We start from the raw sequence: 17,985 nt of genomic DNA, 5'->3' as shown, positions 1-17,985 counted from the left end.
TTGCCGGTGCTTCTCTACATGGCACGTTAGTGCTGTTTGTCTTTTTTTCAAGTGAACACATCGACCAGTGTGCTATAATTCAAAATACGTAAAATGAATAGTACCAGCCATCAAGGTCATTTAGGTTTGGGTGACCTGAAATTGTCTGAATTGTAACGCACAAGTGTGATGTTTGTGGCTGTCTCGATAGTGGCACTGGCAGCGTGGACAAGGCCAATGCGTGGTGCACGCAGAAGTGGCTTCTTGAAAAGGGCCCTGGCATATACTTTTTTTTTATTTTTTTTTAACAAATTCAGCACTGCTCTCGTGGGAGAGCGGGTGGGTGTCTGGGGCTCCAGTTAGCAGGGTGTTGCTGTTTTCAAGTTGGGAGTAGACTAGCGCTTTCAGCACCGCGCTGGTTCCTTCTTTGAAAGATGGAGACTGAGAAGAGAGAGCGGTGTGTTGGCCCCACAGCATTGGAGCTCTTGGGTCCGATAACAAAACACTGTGACTGGCACTCGGTCGTGCCCACGGTAAATAAGACACCGACCCAGGAAAACGCCTTCCACCACTGTACCTCGGAAGCGCCTTCTGGGGCTGGCAGTGAGTGACAAGAATGTTTGTGCAGCATATTGTTTTGGTGGTGATGGGTTCTGTTCGTTTTGTGATTTAGTGCTGTGATATTGCAATGTGATGCAGTACTGTGACATTTGGGATGCTTTTTTGTTTTGGCCGTTTTTTTGTGATTGGACCTTTTATGATTTAAATGTGCAGTTATGTTGCGTTGAGTATGTTATTTTATGTTCAGTTGTTTACTTTGCATATGTAAACACATACTACCCATTTCACCCAAAAGCAGCACATCCCTTTAAATTTCACGCGAAAAGCAACTATTAACCAAGGTCCACGGTGGCGAAATGGCGCCTTTCCAGGTCTTCAAGGGCGGTAAATGAGCGATCCTCTAGCTCCTCGACTACTTAAGAAACCAGTCAGCCAAACCATATGACGGAGATCTAGCTTAAATTAGTACCTACAGCGCTTACTTTACGTCACAAGGTTCTCGTTTATCATCGGTTTAACGCTAGCAAACAAATTTGCAAACAATCTCCACTAAAATAACCTAATATGTACATTTGGTTCATGCAAATTTATTATAGATCGCCTAGAATTTTGGAAGGGATTTACTAATCGGTGGCCTGGGGATCCCTACCCTATCTGGTTTACGTAAAACTGCAATGTTTAAACCGTTCTTTCTCTGTCAACGAGCCTCATTCCTGCCCTAGTATCCATTTACCCGGAAAGTAGGAGAATATAAAACCAGTTCACCTCTTCGGCCTTTTTATTATCAAAGCAATAACAGCTCTTCTAGTGCACTTCACTTCTGCACGTAGAAGCCCCACGACTGTTACACCCCCTCCAACGCATCTCCACCTACACACATACTACTACGTCTTTACATGGAAGCAATCACAGCTCTGCCAGTGCACTATACTTCTGCACACAGCACCCGGAATTATCATTCCGTAAACGCGCCAACGCAGCTCCTCCGCTGTACCTCACAGCGCTGTACCGAGTGCGTAACGGACCCCATCCAGGCCAGGAACACGGGCCCCTCTATCCTCTTAGTTTGTGTTAGAATACAGCCTGAAGTGCTGCGGGCCGAAGATCCTTCCGCTCAGGGGCCACCGTGCCTGTTAAAATGGAAACTACCTCAGCTCTGCCAAAGCACCTCAGACCTGACAAACAGCTGCACTTCAGGTGCCCGCGCGCCAGGCGCAAGAGGGGCGCGAGCTCCTCCCTCACTCCGACAGCCCCAAGGCCCTCTGGGGCATCTTGGGCCAACCCTCATCACCGCGCAAACGGTGGGGCAGATTTACATTCCTCTGTCGCCTCTTAGCGTCCTTTTTTTAGTTTTAGGCGAGCGCAGCGCTTTGTATGCTATTCCCCTGAGCTATATTTACAAAGTGGTATTTTGCAACACCTTGCCTCACATTATGCCAGCACCATGAATAATATATGCAAGGTGGTGTTCCGTGGCAGGGAGACTCGAAAAAAAACGGTGTAGTGACATTTTCAAGGTTTCACAGCACCGTTATTTCCATCATTTTTAACGCCGTCACGCTCCTCCATTGGCCTATGGGCGTCCCTGTACTTTGCTGCACTGGCGCCAACATTTTTGGTGCAAGTTCAGCGAAGCACCACAGTAGCATCAATAATTTACACGCTGCTGTGGTAATGACTGCCATGGTGTGCCATATTGTAAATTCAGGGGGCTGCAGGCGGACGCAAGAAAAGTGGCGCATCAGGACTGATATTCCACTTTCTTGTAAATATGCCCCGTTGTTTGGCATGCAAGCCCGCCAAGATACCACAATCTTGACGCACAAATCAATGCTCTTATTTCAGAACTGGCAAAGCAAACTGCATCTTTCACCTGCATGAAAACAGAAGAAGCGCTCTCTGCTGATGGCGGTGGTAAAGAAAATAGGGGCCATAATTACGATCCTGTCACACACAATGCAGCATCCAAAGTTCATGCCCTGCATTGTGTAAGGAGAGGGACATGTCTACAGAGATATGCCACTATCCCCACCCCTCGCTGGTGTTAGTGCGCAATAAGGCATCTGTGTACCAAGTACACACCTTTGCACCATAGCGCAAATGGGTGCGTGTGTCTAGCATAGGTTTTGCACTGTTGGGCTAGCCTGACAGCAGTCGTGGCTTGCTCCTATCTAAAAGGGCGGGGCAGGTGCAGTGCACAGGGAAGGGGGTGAAGCGGGACCTTTAATAATAATTAAAAAAATCAAGAAAAAAACTTACCTCCTCCTCTGCTGCCGCTCCTCTGTCTCTCGTCACTGGTGCTGCAGGTACAGGCTCCCAGCCTCCCCTGCGCCAATCCTGACGCTGCTCAAAGCAGCGTCAGGATTGCCTGGGAGCACCCAACCAGGTCGCTCCCAGGCAGACTGGAAGCCTGTACAGGCTCTTTCCGGGCTGGAGAGAACCTACAGCGCATGTGTGTTTGGCTGGCCCGAGATGGCTGGCCAAACACACATGCGCTCTGAGGGGAGTGCTCTGTGCATTCCCACCCGAGGCTGTCATCCCCTATGCCTAGCCCCTTTCACCATGAAGGAATAATAAACCTATTATTCCTTCGTGGTGAAAGCATCGCAGCTCTGCTGCTGGCAGGGGTGGGGGGAGGGGGAGCAATACTCCCCCGCCCTTATGGAGGAGCCTCCTCTGCCTGACAATACAAAATACTATGCCTAGACAAACTGTAAAACTTTTCCCACTTCATGTGTGTGCTGTCCAGTGCAAAGTCATAAAAAAAACGAAGAAATGAAAGTATTTCTCCTTTAACATCTGTTTCAAAGTGTTGCTGCTTTCTGGAGCAAACCCCTGTCTACTATTGTTAGCAGATAGGATTTTATGTCAAAAAGCATAGGTGGTAGCATGAGAACACCCGTTTATAACCAATGGAACGACCCTATGACGCAGTTACTTTAGGCAACTTTCCACCTCATAACTATTGCAGTCTGGAATCTCGAGAGGGCAAAGCTAGTCTAGGCTCAAGAGATGGAAGCTTCAGTCTGTGGCCCATACGTGATAATTGAGTATGGTCTGACGATGATAGCCTTAGATTGTGGTCTAGAAAAGGAGAATCCAGCCTGGGGGTTTGACGTGGGCTATTAAGTCTTGAAACCTTTTTTTCAATATATATATATATGTATATATATATATGTATATATATATTAGATCTGGCAGCCTTAGGGTGTTCACTCTCAACCTTTTGACTGCCTCCCTCCACTTTTTGACACTGTTTTTGCTGATTTTAGGACTCAGTGCACTTTACCACTGCTAACCAGTGCTAAAGTGCATATGCTCTCTCCCTTAAAACATGGTGATATTGGCTCATACCCAACTGGCCTATTAGATTTACTTATAACACCCTAGTAAAAGTGCACTACATGTGCCCATGGCCTCTAGATTACATGCTACTAGTGGGCCTGCAGCACTGATTGTATCACCCACACAAGTAGCCCACTAACCATGTCTTAGGCCTGCCATTGCAAGGCCTGTGTGTAGTTTCACTGCCAATTCGACTTGGCATTTAAAAGTACTTGCCAAGCCTTAAACTCCCCTTTGTCTACATATAAGTCATCCCTAGGGTAGGCCCTAGGTAACCCGCAGGGTGCTATGTAGGGAAAAGGCAGGACATGTACCTGTGTAGTGTAAATGTTCTGGTAGTGTAAAACTCCTTAATTTGTTTTACACTGCTGTGACGCCTGCTCCTTCTATAGGCTAGCATTAGGGCTACCCTCATATACTGTTTGAGTGGTAGATTATGATCTGGAAGTAGTAACAAGGTCATATTTAGATACTTAGTATGGCCAGAATGGTAACACAAAATCCTGCTGACTGATGAAGTTGGATTTAATATTACTATTGTAGAAATTCCACTTTTAGAAAGTGAGCATTTCTCTGCACTTAAATCCTTCTGTGCCTTACAATCCACGTCTGGCTCGGTCAGTTGGCAGCTCCCTTGTGCATTTCACTCAGACATCCCCAAACACAGGATGCTCAGTCACACCTGCACACATCTGCATACTGAATGGGTCTTCCTGGGCTGGGAGGGTGGAGGGCATAACACTTACATGTCAAAGGGCAGTGGCCTGCAATCACACAATGGACTGCCAAGCCCCCTACTGGGACCCTGGCAGACAGGATGGAACTGAAAGGGGACCTTGTGCACTCCTAAGCCACTCTTTGAAGCCCCCCCCACTTCAAAGGAACATTTAAGTATTTAAACAGGGCCTCTGACCCTGCCAACTAAGACACTTCTTGACAAGATACCTACTGGAAAAGGAACTCTGAACCAGAACCTATTGCCCTGCTGCCTTGCTGCTCTCTGCCCCTGCTGAGAATTGCTCTCCAAGCGCTTGGATTGAGCTTGCCTCCTGTTTCCTGAAGTCTCATGGCCAAAAAGACTTAATCTTTGCAAAGAACTCCCTGTGCGGTGAAAATTGACGCACAGCCTACCACAATCAACGCACAGCCTGCCCTGCAGTGAGAAAATCACAGCATGCCAAACCGGAACGATGCAGCCCGGCTCCCTGAGTGGAGATCGACGCAGTGCAAGCAATGCGACCGGAACTTCGACGCAAGGCCCACTGGATTGACGCATCGCCGACACGGAATGACGCATCCCGACTTCCTGTGAGAAGAACTGCCACAACACCTGCTGTGCAACAGAAATTTCCCTGCATCGCCCACCCGATCTATGCAGCTCCTGTGACTTCGTCCTGCACACCCAGGTTTTCTTTGCATCGTCCCCGGGGCATCCAAATATCCCGCAACCCGAAGAGGATTCAAGTTTGCGTGCTGGAAATCGATGCAAAGCCCTTCTGCGTGAAAAAGCATCAACGCATCGTCTGTGTGGGCCCGGAGAAACCGACGCCCACCTCCCCGTTTTCCACGCATTTCCTCCTCTGTGGTCCTGTGCGGATAATTTTGACGCAAACCAGGTACTTTGTGCTTGAAAGAGACACTTATTGCTATTTAAGACCTAAAGGCTTAATTGATCATTTCAAATGTGATATTTCAACTTGTATTTATCACATCTTGATCATTTTGACCTTAATCTACTCAGATAAATATTCTATATTTTTCTAAACCTGTGTGGTGTATTTTTGTAGTGTTTATTTTGTGTTATTGCATGATTTATTGCACAAATACTTTACACATTGCCTTCTAAGTTAAGCCTGACTGCTTAGTGCCAAGCTACCAGAGGGTGGGTACAGGATAAATTGGATTGCGTGTGACTTACCGTGACTAGAGTGAGGGTCCTTGCATGGACAGGGGTACCCTGACTGCCAACCAAAGACCCCATTTCTAACAATAATTAGAGATATATATATATTCACTGAAAAAAAACACAAAGGTTACAGGGACGTTATAGTGAAATTGAAGTTTTACTCGTACAAAAACATCGAAATTCAGTAGTTGTAGTTATACTTCTGTTAAGACACTATCACTTGTTGCCTAAAGTTACTTTCCGGCAGGAGTTATAGTTTCTTCAGATAAGTATAATTATAACTACAACTGCTGAATTTCTCTGGGTTTGTATAGGTAAAACATCAGCTTAACTAAAAAGTCCCCGTAATCTTTGGTATTGTTAGTAAATTTCAATTTTTTTAAAACACACTTAAATATTACCAGCACAATGCATGGTCGTGCACCATGGGGGTAGGCTAGCAGCCAGGCCCTGCAGCCAACCCTCCCTCTTGCAGTCATACTCAAGCTGCGATGTAATTAAAAATATAAATGAAACATTAGCAGTCAAATTACTGAAGAAAAAGCTGTGCATGGTGGGGGCGCAAGTCATACTTACCTTAGGGCGTGAGTTATATTTACTAGAAATAACTCTAACTATAACTGCTGAATTTCTATGGTTTTGTGCAGGTAAATTCAGAACTACAACATCCCTGTAACCTTTGTTTTTTTTCAGCACATATTAACTGAAAAAAACAACGGTTACAGGGACATTATATTTTGGAAATATAATTAAAACAAACCCTAGAAATTCACTTAAAACCTTAAAAAACATAGGTTACAAGGACGTTATAGTTAGGCTCACATTTTAAACATGCAAAACCATAGAAATTCACCAGTTATAGTTAAATTTACCTCAAGTAACTATAACTTGTGCCCTAAGTTAACTATAACTTGTGCCCTTACCATGCACTGGTAATTACCCACACATTATGGCACTTATGACATCTTTGATAACATCATTGATAACATCAATGTCATATTTGCAGCATAATTTGAGACAAAAAAACTGTGCATGGCGAGGGCGCAAGACCTCCCACACTTACTTGAAAACATTTATGCCCCAGGGTGGTGGTTGCCGGGGGTGGGTGGGCGTGGCCCATCTGCTCCTATTTAGACATTTGACCCTGGGAAGTGGTGGTCCCTGGGGCTTATTAAAGCCCAAGAAGGAGGGCCCCATGTGCCCCTCTCCTCTATGATGCCCCTGGGACTTAGTCCACCCAAGGGTAAATTAAAAAAAGCGTGGGAGACTGCGTTTTTTAAAAAACAATCTTGGAAAAATAAACGGATTCATCCATGGATTTTTACGATGTTTTAAAAAAAATGCTTTTTAGCCCTGTTGGGGTCCCTCAGGGACCCCAGCACCAGGGCTAAGCGGTCAGGGTGACTCTACCTTGGCTCCCTTTTTTTGTCTTTTTTTTTTTGTTTGGACTTGGCTGAAGCCAAGACCCAAAATGTCTGCCAACACTTCCTTGCTGAAATGTTGGCAGCCAATCAGATATCATCACAGGGACAGTTGGATCAGCAGAAGATCCGCATCCCAATATAGATATGTCTATATAATTTTTGGCCTTGAATTTCTCTGAAGCTATTGAACGGATTAGAACCAAATCATAAAAAGCATAATCTGTGAAACAGAATCTAGCTTTGTGTCAAATTTGGTGTAATTCCGTTCAGCGGTTCGGGCTGTAGGCGTGTCTAAAGGTCCTATGGGAAAATGCATGAGGAAAACATGTTTTTGGACCTCCCCTTTTTCTCAGCCCCCACTTGACAGATCACCCCAAAGCTTTCTTGACAGAAACTGAACTTAGTAAAGCATAAGGTTTTGTGAAAATTCATCAAATGGCGCAAATGTTATTAGAAAAAACAAAAAACGCTCTTTCTATAGAGACTACGCCCTAACTATAACTACCTATTGGCGACTGAAAAAAATAAAGGTTACAGAGATGTTATAGTTAGGAGACATAATTTAAACAATCCTCGAAATTCACTTCCAAAAACAAAAGCCAATGCCTGGCTTACTGGCTCACTTTTTACTCGGCAATTCACCTGAAAATGCATGTAATAATCACACGTGAGACTCCTTGTGCTTTCTTCCCAGTATCCTTCAATCCTCCATGTTTATCACACCTGAGATCGTTTGCTGCACTCAAAATACAATCTCATACCCTTCTGGCTATCTGTGTATCTAAGAGTGCGGGTTGGTCTTTACCTCTAAACAGCTTGTGTTTCACTTTGCACCAGTGGTCTGTGCTCTCTAAATGTGAGGTCTATCATGGCCCTCCTGCCTGAGGTTAGGTTCTTTGCCTTCTAGGAAGCATGCAGTCCCCACACCAGAGCTCCTGAGGCAGCCTGAACTTCTCAGGTTTACAGAGATGTAGCCTAATCAGGTCTAAGATCCATGATTCCCTGGTCCCTCTCTCCTCTTAGGAACTATGCAGTCCTCACATCTGAGCTCCTGAGGCCGCCTGTACTTCTCCAGCCTAAGATCCATGATTCCATGTTCCCCTCTCTCCAACATTTGTTTCGGACTTTTGTATCCTCTTTGCTAACCTCAAGGTTGTTTCTTCTTTTTCAGCAATGGGTGACAAAAAGCTCTTGCTACTATGGGCCCTACTGGTCGTCCTGTGTGGTGAGTATAACAGAATCTATTCAGCTGATGTGGAACTGCGGCTGCCACTGCGTGGGGGCATGTGGAGCTTACATGTGCCAATTACGTAACATGGTACCAATGGCTGGGCTTCAGGGATGTGCATTGTCCACAAAAAAACACCAGTTTATTGCGTAAAAAATAGATAAAGGAGGAAATAGAGGGAAACTGCACGGTGATCCCTAATTACACTGTTGCACTGCTGCTGAGCATGCTTGGCAGTGCAGATCCCTTGATACGGGATGCTAAGCCCCTCGACCCACCGAGCCCTTCATGCAGCTGCACTCAAAACTCACTGCCTGCCCTCCTGGGAGCAAGACACAACTGCTCAGGGTTCTGCTTGTCCCTGTAATGCTGAAAGATGTCACAAGCATCAGATAGGAGGCTGACAAAGAATCCGCAAAGGCCTCCCTTGGATGGTTTACATTGAGTTTAAGGTTGTTAACTCCAACATTGTAATTACATTTTAATGCATGGGACTGAGATACAACATCAATATTAAATCCGAATATATTGGCAATAATAGTCTTCTATGTAAGGAAAAGATGATGAGCAGAGCTGGGGAGAAAAACAGTTCCTGTAATTGAGGGAAACATCAGAGGATCAGCTCTAACAGATTGTTGATTACATAGATACAACTCACTGTGATGCTTCTACTGGTAACGTTTGTGAAGAGGAGGATGCCACCCACTAGATATCTAATTTATAATCCTTATATCAGTTTCAACTTATTAATTTAACTACATATCATTGCTTGGTATTATACTAGTGCTTATTATGTTCTAGTGACACCTTTCTTTCTATTTCCTTCATTTCTTTTTTCTTCTGTCCCTTTCAATCATTTATTTATTTTACTTGCACCTTTTTAACATTTAACATGTAATCTAATACCGCTAAGTATTTTTGTTCTTATTGTTACCTGATGTTATTTTTTCATGTTTTTAATTCACTGAATACCAATTTTGAAGCTAAAAAATAATTTAATGCATGATCCACACACTATGTGGGTTAGTGGAAAAGCGGTAATGATTTCATTGAATAAAATGAAAATGTTGGGTGGAGGGGCCCAATAATGTTGCAAAGCTTGCTGTCCACCATTATTTAACACCTGGGTCAGACCAGGCATTATGGGACCTGTGGACCCATTTTCATGGTTAAGCACCATGGAATGGGTCCACAGATGCCCTCCCCAAACCCCAGAAACACCCCCACCCCCCACCAGAGGGACACCGGAGGATGGGGGACCCTATCCCAGGAAAGTCTGGGTATTTTTATTTTATTTTATTTTTGCCATCGGGGCACTAACTTGTCCCCTGTGCTGGCCATTTGGGTGGTGGGCATGACTCCTGTCTTTCCTAAGACAGGAGTCATGTTTTTGGTGGTTGTGCGCCAGGAAATGGCGCTAGTCTGGTTAGAGGCATTTTTTGGCCTCTAACCAGGCTAGTGTGATTTTTTGACGCACAACTCCCTCCTTCCCTACCGCCACCCCCACCCGGCTAGCATTTTCTTTTACGACGCTAGATGAAGTTTAGTGTCGGCTTGCCCCATTCCTTTAATATGTTGCCCAGACGGTGCAGTGGAATGGCGCAAGCCGGCACTATACTTTTTGCCGAAAAAGTATAAATCAGGCCCTGAGTGACAGGCTTGGATTTCCATCCATATCTCCGTGCCCCTGTTATTGAGCAGCAGAGCATGGGCTTCTGGTGGCACAGACCCAGGCTTCACCTAAGGTGATTCGACCACCACTACAGGATGCAAGGGATGAAATGATTTGCCTTATCTTGACTCCTGGGGATCTGAAGGAAGGGCAACAATCAGACGCATCCAAAACGTCAACAGAAGTGTGCCACAATTCATGTTTAGGGAATATGGAAGGTGGTAGAGTCAGGTATTACTCATTTGTTCCTTGTAAGAGCCTCAGTCCATTCCCTGTTCTTAGTGGATAAAGCAATAAATGTAAGGAGAATTCCCAATTGGAAAGTGAAATGTGAAAAAAACATGCGTAATTCTGTTCAGCAGAGGTGCAATGATTCCCATTGACTCCTCTCGGGGGTACACAACAAACCCAATATCCTGCCCCAAACAAGGAAATATTGCGTAGTAGTTACATTTATTGGCTGTAGTTTCAGGATCAGCGGCAGCTCCTCCGCTATGGCAGAGGATCGTCGCCCCCCACCAGCAGCAACTGCTGCAAATCCTTTAACAATGAAAGGATAATAAACAAAGTTTATTATCCTTTTGTTGTTAAAGGTGCACAGCATTGGGGATGAGGGGAGTGCACTGTGCACTCCCCTCAGTGCGCATGTGCGTTTGGCCGGCCGTCTCAAGCCGGCCAAACAAAAATGTGCACTGTGCTCTCTCCAACCCAGCACTGTGTTGCCAGGCTGGGCACTGCCAGCCAATCCTAACGCTGTTCTGAGCAGTGTCAGGATTTGCCGCAGGGCAGGCTGGGAGCCTGTGACTGGAATGACGAAGGAAAGAGGTGCGGACCGGCAGCGGAACAGGTAAGTTTTTAGTTTTTATATTTATTTAATGTTTTTTTTACCCTGCCTCCTCCCCCCCCTGCATGCCACTCCACGCCTTTAGAGCGCAGCAAGCTGCAACTATTCAGGATATCCTTAGGATTACTACAGCACCACGGACTGGTTTACTGTAATGGCATTTGTAGGGTTTCATTTTGTCACCTTCTCCTCAGAAGAATAGGGTGAGAACTAGGCCTGGGAGTAATTTCATTTACGTCACATTGAGCGCACTAATTTGAGTAATTATGCATTACTCATGAAGTGAATTTACCAAAATTACATGATTGCACAAGCTTCAGCAATTAAGAGTAGTTTGGGGAAAAAATCCTACCACAGGAACAACAAAGTAAGGGGCATATTTATGAGCCCCTTGTGCCGCCATTGCATCACTTTTTCTGATGCAACAGTGACACAAACCAACAAATCATATTTATGAAGCCACGCAGAGCCTCTTTGAGTACATTTGAATGGCATCCTCAATACGGAGTGAGGCAAGGCAGCACAAATTGCTTTGTTGCCTTACTCTGCGGTAGGGAGGCATTCCATGGGCATTCTGGTGGGTGTTCCCATGGCACCCCCATGAATTTAGATGCATCCCCAGATTTACAAGAACTTGTAAACCTAGGGATGAGCTAAAACCTTACACCTCTCCACAGGAGGTGCAACAAGAAAAAAATCTCTATTTCTCCTCGTTTTTTACCGTGTGCTGCTTTCTGAAGCAGACATAGAAAGAGGAAAAAGCCTCCCAGGATTGTTTTTGTGCAGAAAGGTGGCCCTTCCTGCACAATAACAATCCTGTTGCAACACAGACACCCTGTCACCATAGTGCCAGTGTGCCTGTGTTGGCACTAGGCAGCCAAAAGGGTGGCAGTGCAGGGGTCAAGGGTAGGAATGTGCTGTATTGCTTAAATATGGTGCATTCCCGCCCTTTCCATTTTACACAGGGCAGCACAGCAAGGTGACTTACTGCGCTGCCCTGTGCCAAGAAGTTATAAATTTGGCCCTAAGAGTGAGTGGCTACAGCTTGTGTCCTGTAGCATTTAGTTCTATTTTATTAGAGCAAAATGCATCCTCTGGCCAACTTTGAATGCAAGTGTGAATTTTGCACTAAAAATCATGCATAATTATGAGCACTTTTTTGGTAAAAACCTTAAAGAGAATTACGCCAGTTACGACCATCCCTAGTGAGAATAAGCCTGAAATCACCCCATTCATGTCTTTTCTGCCTGGCCTTGCAATGAAAGGCTTGGCAAAGGTGTACAGGTTTGAATTAAGAAAATGACCATATGTGTAGAGACTAAAAACCCCCTATTCTACAGGCATTCTTGGAATGACACCAAAATGGGGATGAGATTATGGGACAGACCAACCTGTGGCATACGTCAGTATCAATGCACATGTAACTTTATGAATCAGGGTTGCAATCTAAAATCCAGTTTTGTTCTAGATTATGTTCTCCAAAATGTGAGCAGCCCCCAATTATGCCTTTGTACAAAACATAGCTGTCCAAATTTCTCTTTCAGTCTATTGGACTAAGGGCCGACAAAGCCCTGTTAAATAATAGTTGTAGCCTTTTAGAAATGAGACCTTTTTAGGCCTAGTCTACTAGACAGTGCAAGAGGTTTTGTTGCAAAAGACATATTGTGGGTTTACCAGAAACATACAGGGGACTGCAGCCTGCCCACTGCTTACCATTAGTTGTCTTTACTGTTATGTACATTTTCCGGCTCCTTATTTGTGTCCCAGCTTGTCAATCTTGTGTATGTCCATTCCATGGAATACAGCCTTTAACCATCTCTTTGATTGGCTGGTTTCCATGATTAAAATGCGTGCTTTGAAGTAACTACTTTTTTCTTTTTGTTTAAGAATTCCATGAGAGAGCATGTGTTTTCCAGCTATCCCCCCTGTGTGGTTTTCTCTCCCCATGTTACTGTCTCTGACCCAGGGTCTTCTTCCTTCTTACTTGCAGCTGTGCTGCCCTCTTTCTCCTTTGTGGGCTTTTCCTCCATGTGGTCTATGTTTCTATATATTGCTCATGTTGCTTCTCTCCCTGCTTACATTGCTGCTTCTCACCCAACAGTGTTGCTTTTCCCTCACCAACCCTCCAACTAGTTCTCGCAACCCAGTCATCCTTTTTAGCTTTTTATGCTTTTTCACAATGTTTTCATACTGTGTTTTCACATTCCTTTAGTTTGTTAGTTACTAGTGCATCCTGGTTCATCAATTTTTTTTATTTTTTAAATGGGGTGTTATTTTGTAAAAAGAACAGTTGATGGGCAGGATGCTGAACAATGTCAAACATTCACCCCCAGTCACAGATATGTGCCTAAATACATGCCCGTTATGCCACCACAGTTTTGGAACCTGGCATATGCAAATCAGTCTTGACCCTGCTCCACATGTGACCAGTACAGATTGAAATGCAAACATCCTGGAACCACTTTCAGGGTATCACCCCTCATCCACCAGGCTAAACCCAAGTAACACAGTGAGTCAATGACCCATGTCTAGGCATACCCAGCACACTTAGGGCGGCAAATGCAAAACAAACATATAATTGATGGAATGCTGAACACTGTCAAACATTCACCCCCAGTCACAGATCTGGGCCTAAATCCATTGTATGTTTTTGCCTACCATGCCAATCCAGTTTGGACCCATCCATATGCAAATCAGTCTTGACCCTGCTTCCCATTGGAACAATCCAGCACGGACTGCCAGGCCGGGTTTTGGGTCACATGACTGTGAATAGCCCTGCTCTTAGTACTTGTGTATTCCTCACAGATATTGAGACAAAAGGGGACAAGCTGTTGGCAGAATGGGCCACTCTGCCAATTTGGCTGGGGGCAGATCTGTTGCCTGCCATACTTACACATCAAAGGGCTTGCGTCCAGCACAAACAGGAATCTAACACTAGTTTTTTCACCCCAGACTTCTTTTTGGAGCTTTGACAGGGGAAGGAAGACTCTTCCAGAACCAGATGTGGGGGTAGCTTAAAGAGAATGCCCCACTTCAAAGGCTGGCACCAAGTATAAATATTGCACTCTCAGAATTACTCTGAGACCTGGGCCTGCCATGTTCCCCAGAGTACCGCCCTGCTGCTTGATCCCTTGTTCCCCAGAGGACTGTGCAGCTACTACCAAAGGACTGTCTTGCTCTCTAATGAACTGCCATGCTGATTGAAAGCCTGCCTTGCTGCTTGAAGGAGAACTGGACCATCTCCTTTAACCCAGGCACACCAGAAATGACTCCAAGGGATAGTTTACTGGCCTCCTGTGTGAGCTACATGGACATAGCAAGCTTCAGAGACTTTGAACCCTGCACCTGGCCTCTGCTGCAGTGAGTTCTAACCCCCCAAGTGGTGCTCCCCAGGTCCTGGACTCTTGGAAATGGGGTTAGGGGTGCTGATCTTGCCTAACCCTGAAATCTGGGACTTAGAAAATGTTTTTATCAAAAAGTGTCAGGAGAACTAACAGAAGACCAAGACCTACCCATCAGCCATCCACCCATGGTGCATGGCTGGTTGGTCTGGTTTTGGGGTAGCTCCTACTACATTCTTCTCTGCAAAAGCAAATCCTGTTCAGCAAGACCGCTCACCAACAGTTTCTGGCCTCATGGAGCCCTCCTCAGCTACGCCTTGCAGCTTCGTCCTTCTGGAGGTTTTCAACTTACAAAATGTTGTCTTAGTCCGAAGGTAAAAATCTTCACCAGGCTCAACAGTGACAGGCTACCCATCGACGACAACTACCTCCCTGGCCTGGAAATCCAGCTTTTCCTTCACAGAGCTTTTTCCCACCAACGTCAATTGCTTCATCGAGACTTTGTCCAGCGGTTCCCTGACAACGACCCATTCAGCACAGTCTTCTGCCTTGCCCCACTGGACTGTACCTCCTCCTGTACTTTTCTTCAAGAAATTTTCTAATTCCAAAGGTAAACCGAGACCGAGCAGAACTCACACTCTAATGCAAACAGCCCTAACATTTGACTTTGCCCCAGTTTTGCATGACCAGATACCAGCAGTTTGTGGGTTAACCTTTTAGGTGCTAGATTTCACAAAAACAAATTAAATCCATAAATCTGGCTCTACTGATTATACTGAATTTGTTTGATCTTTTCCAACAGTGTGATTTAGCAGCAAATATAGGCTGGACATAAGGAAAAGGCTGGAATATGTGGAATACTTGAAGCTTAAAGTGACGAGCTTAAGCAGGGGAAAGGAGGGGTTTAGTGAGGGCCAAAGCTCAAATTAGACCTTACCATGTGTGGTGAAACATCCCTCAAGGACGTCGCCTTTACATACAAAATGTAAAAATATGCCACCACTATTATGCTTATGGCACTCAGGTCTACATTTTCAACACTTAAAGTAGAACCAATACAACATCCATAGAAGCTATCATATCATCATCAAATCATTAAGAGTCCCACGTCTTCCTACATGGCTCCTGTAGGAAACTGGAATGCTAACTAGGGGGAGAAATGCCATTCTTTATGTGATATGTGGTTGCTATCCCACAAAGTTAGACAATCTAGTTTTCAAAAGTAAAATCTGATTTTTATTTAGAATCTTGTCTTTGGCCTTGGTAGTTTGACACATTGAGACAGTTTTGCCTCAGAGAAAATGCACCTAACAGCACCAAAAGAGCCATAAAGTCATAGAATAAGTCAGTTAACCTTTCCAAACCAATTTATTAAAAACAGAATACAATGCATTGTGTAAAATTCTTGTATGTAAGAATATTGGCTAATGATTGTAGGAAAGTACCCTCTTTTTGGTATGGGTATCACCAATTTGTGCCTGCTATCAGTATGCTTAGATTGTCTTCACTGGGATACTTCTAACCAGGACCCCAGTGATTGTGCTCTCTCCCTCTAAATGTGGGTGCCTAGGACTTTTGTACACTCCACAATTGGCATACTGATGCCCCCTTCTAAGTCCCTAGTATATGGTACTTAGATACCAAGGGCATTGGGGCACCAGGTGTCCCCCATTGGCTGCAGCATGTATTGTGCCACCCATGGGAGCCCATGCAAAATGTGTCTGTAGGCCTGCCATTGCAGGCTGTGTGAGAAGGTGCATGCACCCTTTAACTACTGGTCACTGCACCAGGTAACCCTAAGTCACCCCTATGGTAGGCCCTCCTAGCCCAGGGGGCAGGGTGCAGGTCCCTGTGTGTGAGGGCACCCCTGCATGATCATGAGCAGAGGTGCCCCTACGAGCACCAGCTCCATTGCACTGGACTTCGTAAGTGCGGGGAAGCCATTTTACCCGTGTACTGGACACAAGTCACTACCTGTGTCCAGCTACATAATGGTAACTCCGAACCAGGGCATGTTTGGTATCAAACATGTTCTAATCAGACCCCAATACTGTTGCCAGTATTGGTTGTATGATTAGAGGACCCCGCAGCATAGCACCTACCAGTCTCCTAGGGTTTTCCAGGCACCCCATGCTGCTGCCACCCCTCAGACAGGTTTCTGCCCTCCTGCTGCTTGACCAGCTCAAGCAGGGGAAGACAGAACAAAGGATTTCCTGTGGGAGAGGGAGGCAACATCCTCTCCCTTGGAAATAGGTGTTACAAGGCTTGGGAGGGATAGCCCCCCCAAGCCACCAGTTTGCTTTGAGGGGCATATTTAGTGCATAAACCGGTTCAAACCAGTCCAGGGATGGGGGACCCTGCTCTGGTGTGAAACTGGAAAAAGGAAAGGGGAGTGACCACTCACAGAGCCTCCAGGTGGCCACTTGATTCTGCCAACTTGAAACCAAGATGTGCAGAGGCCCCTGTGAGCATCTGAGTGGCCAGATCAGGCAGGTGACATCAGAGGCCCCTCCTGATAGGTGCTCACCATGCAAAGTGACCAAACCCCCTTTTAGGGTTATTTAGGGACTCCCTTGCAGGTAGGGCCCCCAGAATGGACATGCAAGGCCCCACCAGGACTCCTCGCATCGGTTACTTCGACTTTGGGCCACTGGAACTGCAAACGGACTGCTCAGGAACCGACAAGGCTGCAACTCCCGAGACTACCTTGCCTTACAACATTGTTTCTAAAGCTCCTTCCAGCAACTGCTGGCCATTCATCTATGGGGTCGGCAAGACTTCAGCTGCACAAAGAAGCAAGAAGGAATCTCCCTTGGACTGAAGGAGTCACTCCTCTGCATCTGCAGGCACCTACAGCAATTACATCCGACTGCGTGGATCTGGTCTCCTCTGGAACTGCGGGGATCGTGCATCACAGATGGTGGTCTGGAATGGTCCCCTTTGTGCTCTCTGCCCGCTGTCCAACTTGGGAGATGGTTAGCCCTTGCCTGTCCTTGCAGGACACTATCCCTGGGTACCACGACTCTTGCAGCAACCAAGGCTTATTGTCCCCTGCTCCAAGGGATCTTCAGTTCAGGCTCCCAGTAGCTCTGGCCCCCAGCTCTTCATCCTGCCAAGGACAGTCTCCTCTCTGCTGCTCCAGTGACATGGGACTCCTCTCCAGGTGTGCTGACTAGGCCTCACTGCAACCTATGGTGCCTGCTGCCAGTAGGTTACCTGTGAAGGCAGTGAACGCTTCTGCTGTCTCTCCTGACTGCTTAGGGTCAGCCTGTACTCCCCTCCATGGGGCAAGTCCCCTGGACCGTGCTGGCCCTCTTCAGCCTTGCAACTCTTCTTTTGCTTCCTTTTGCATTTGCCAAGGCTAGTTGGTGGTTCTCCTAACCCACTGACCATCTGCAACCTGGCGACCGACGTGGGGCACTATCTACATGGCTCCAAGGACTCCTCTTCATCTCCTGGGCTCCACTGCTAGTCTTCTTCTTCCCCGTCGACCCGGATCTTCATCCACAGAAGGGTGGGTAGTGGCTCCTGCCCCGACTGGACACTCCATCGTAGACTGGACTCTGTCCTCTCCTTTTGCAGGTCCTCTTCTTCCAGAATCCACCCTTGGTTTCTTACAGTCTGGTCCTGTTCTTGCACAATACATTTTGTCCTTTTGTTAGACTTTGGGAAGACCAGGAATTTC

At 46.0% G+C, this 17,985-nt stretch overlaps 1 protein-coding gene across 1 annotated transcript in view; it reads left to right on the top strand.

The window, feature by feature from the left end:
* Positions 1-896: 896 nt before the first annotated feature.
* LOC138247073 (IgGFc-binding protein-like) overlaps positions 897-17,985 on the top strand; it is a 136,948-nt gene continuing 119,859 nt past the window's right edge. Inside the window, exons 1-2 of the mRNA XM_069201818.1 lie at positions 897-924; positions 8,387-8,440. Coding sequence (XP_069057919.1) covers positions 897-924; positions 8,387-8,440 — 82 coding nt within the window. The remainder of the gene's footprint in view (positions 925-8,386; positions 8,441-17,985) is intronic.

This window comes from Pleurodeles waltl, chromosome 7 (assembly GCF_031143425.1).
Source record: "Pleurodeles waltl isolate 20211129_DDA chromosome 7, aPleWal1.hap1.20221129, whole genome shotgun sequence".
Lineage (NCBI taxonomy): Eukaryota > Metazoa > Chordata > Amphibia > Caudata > Salamandridae > Pleurodeles > Pleurodeles waltl.
Note: the sequence above shows the minus strand (reverse complement) of the source record. Positions and strands in the feature narration are given on the sequence as shown.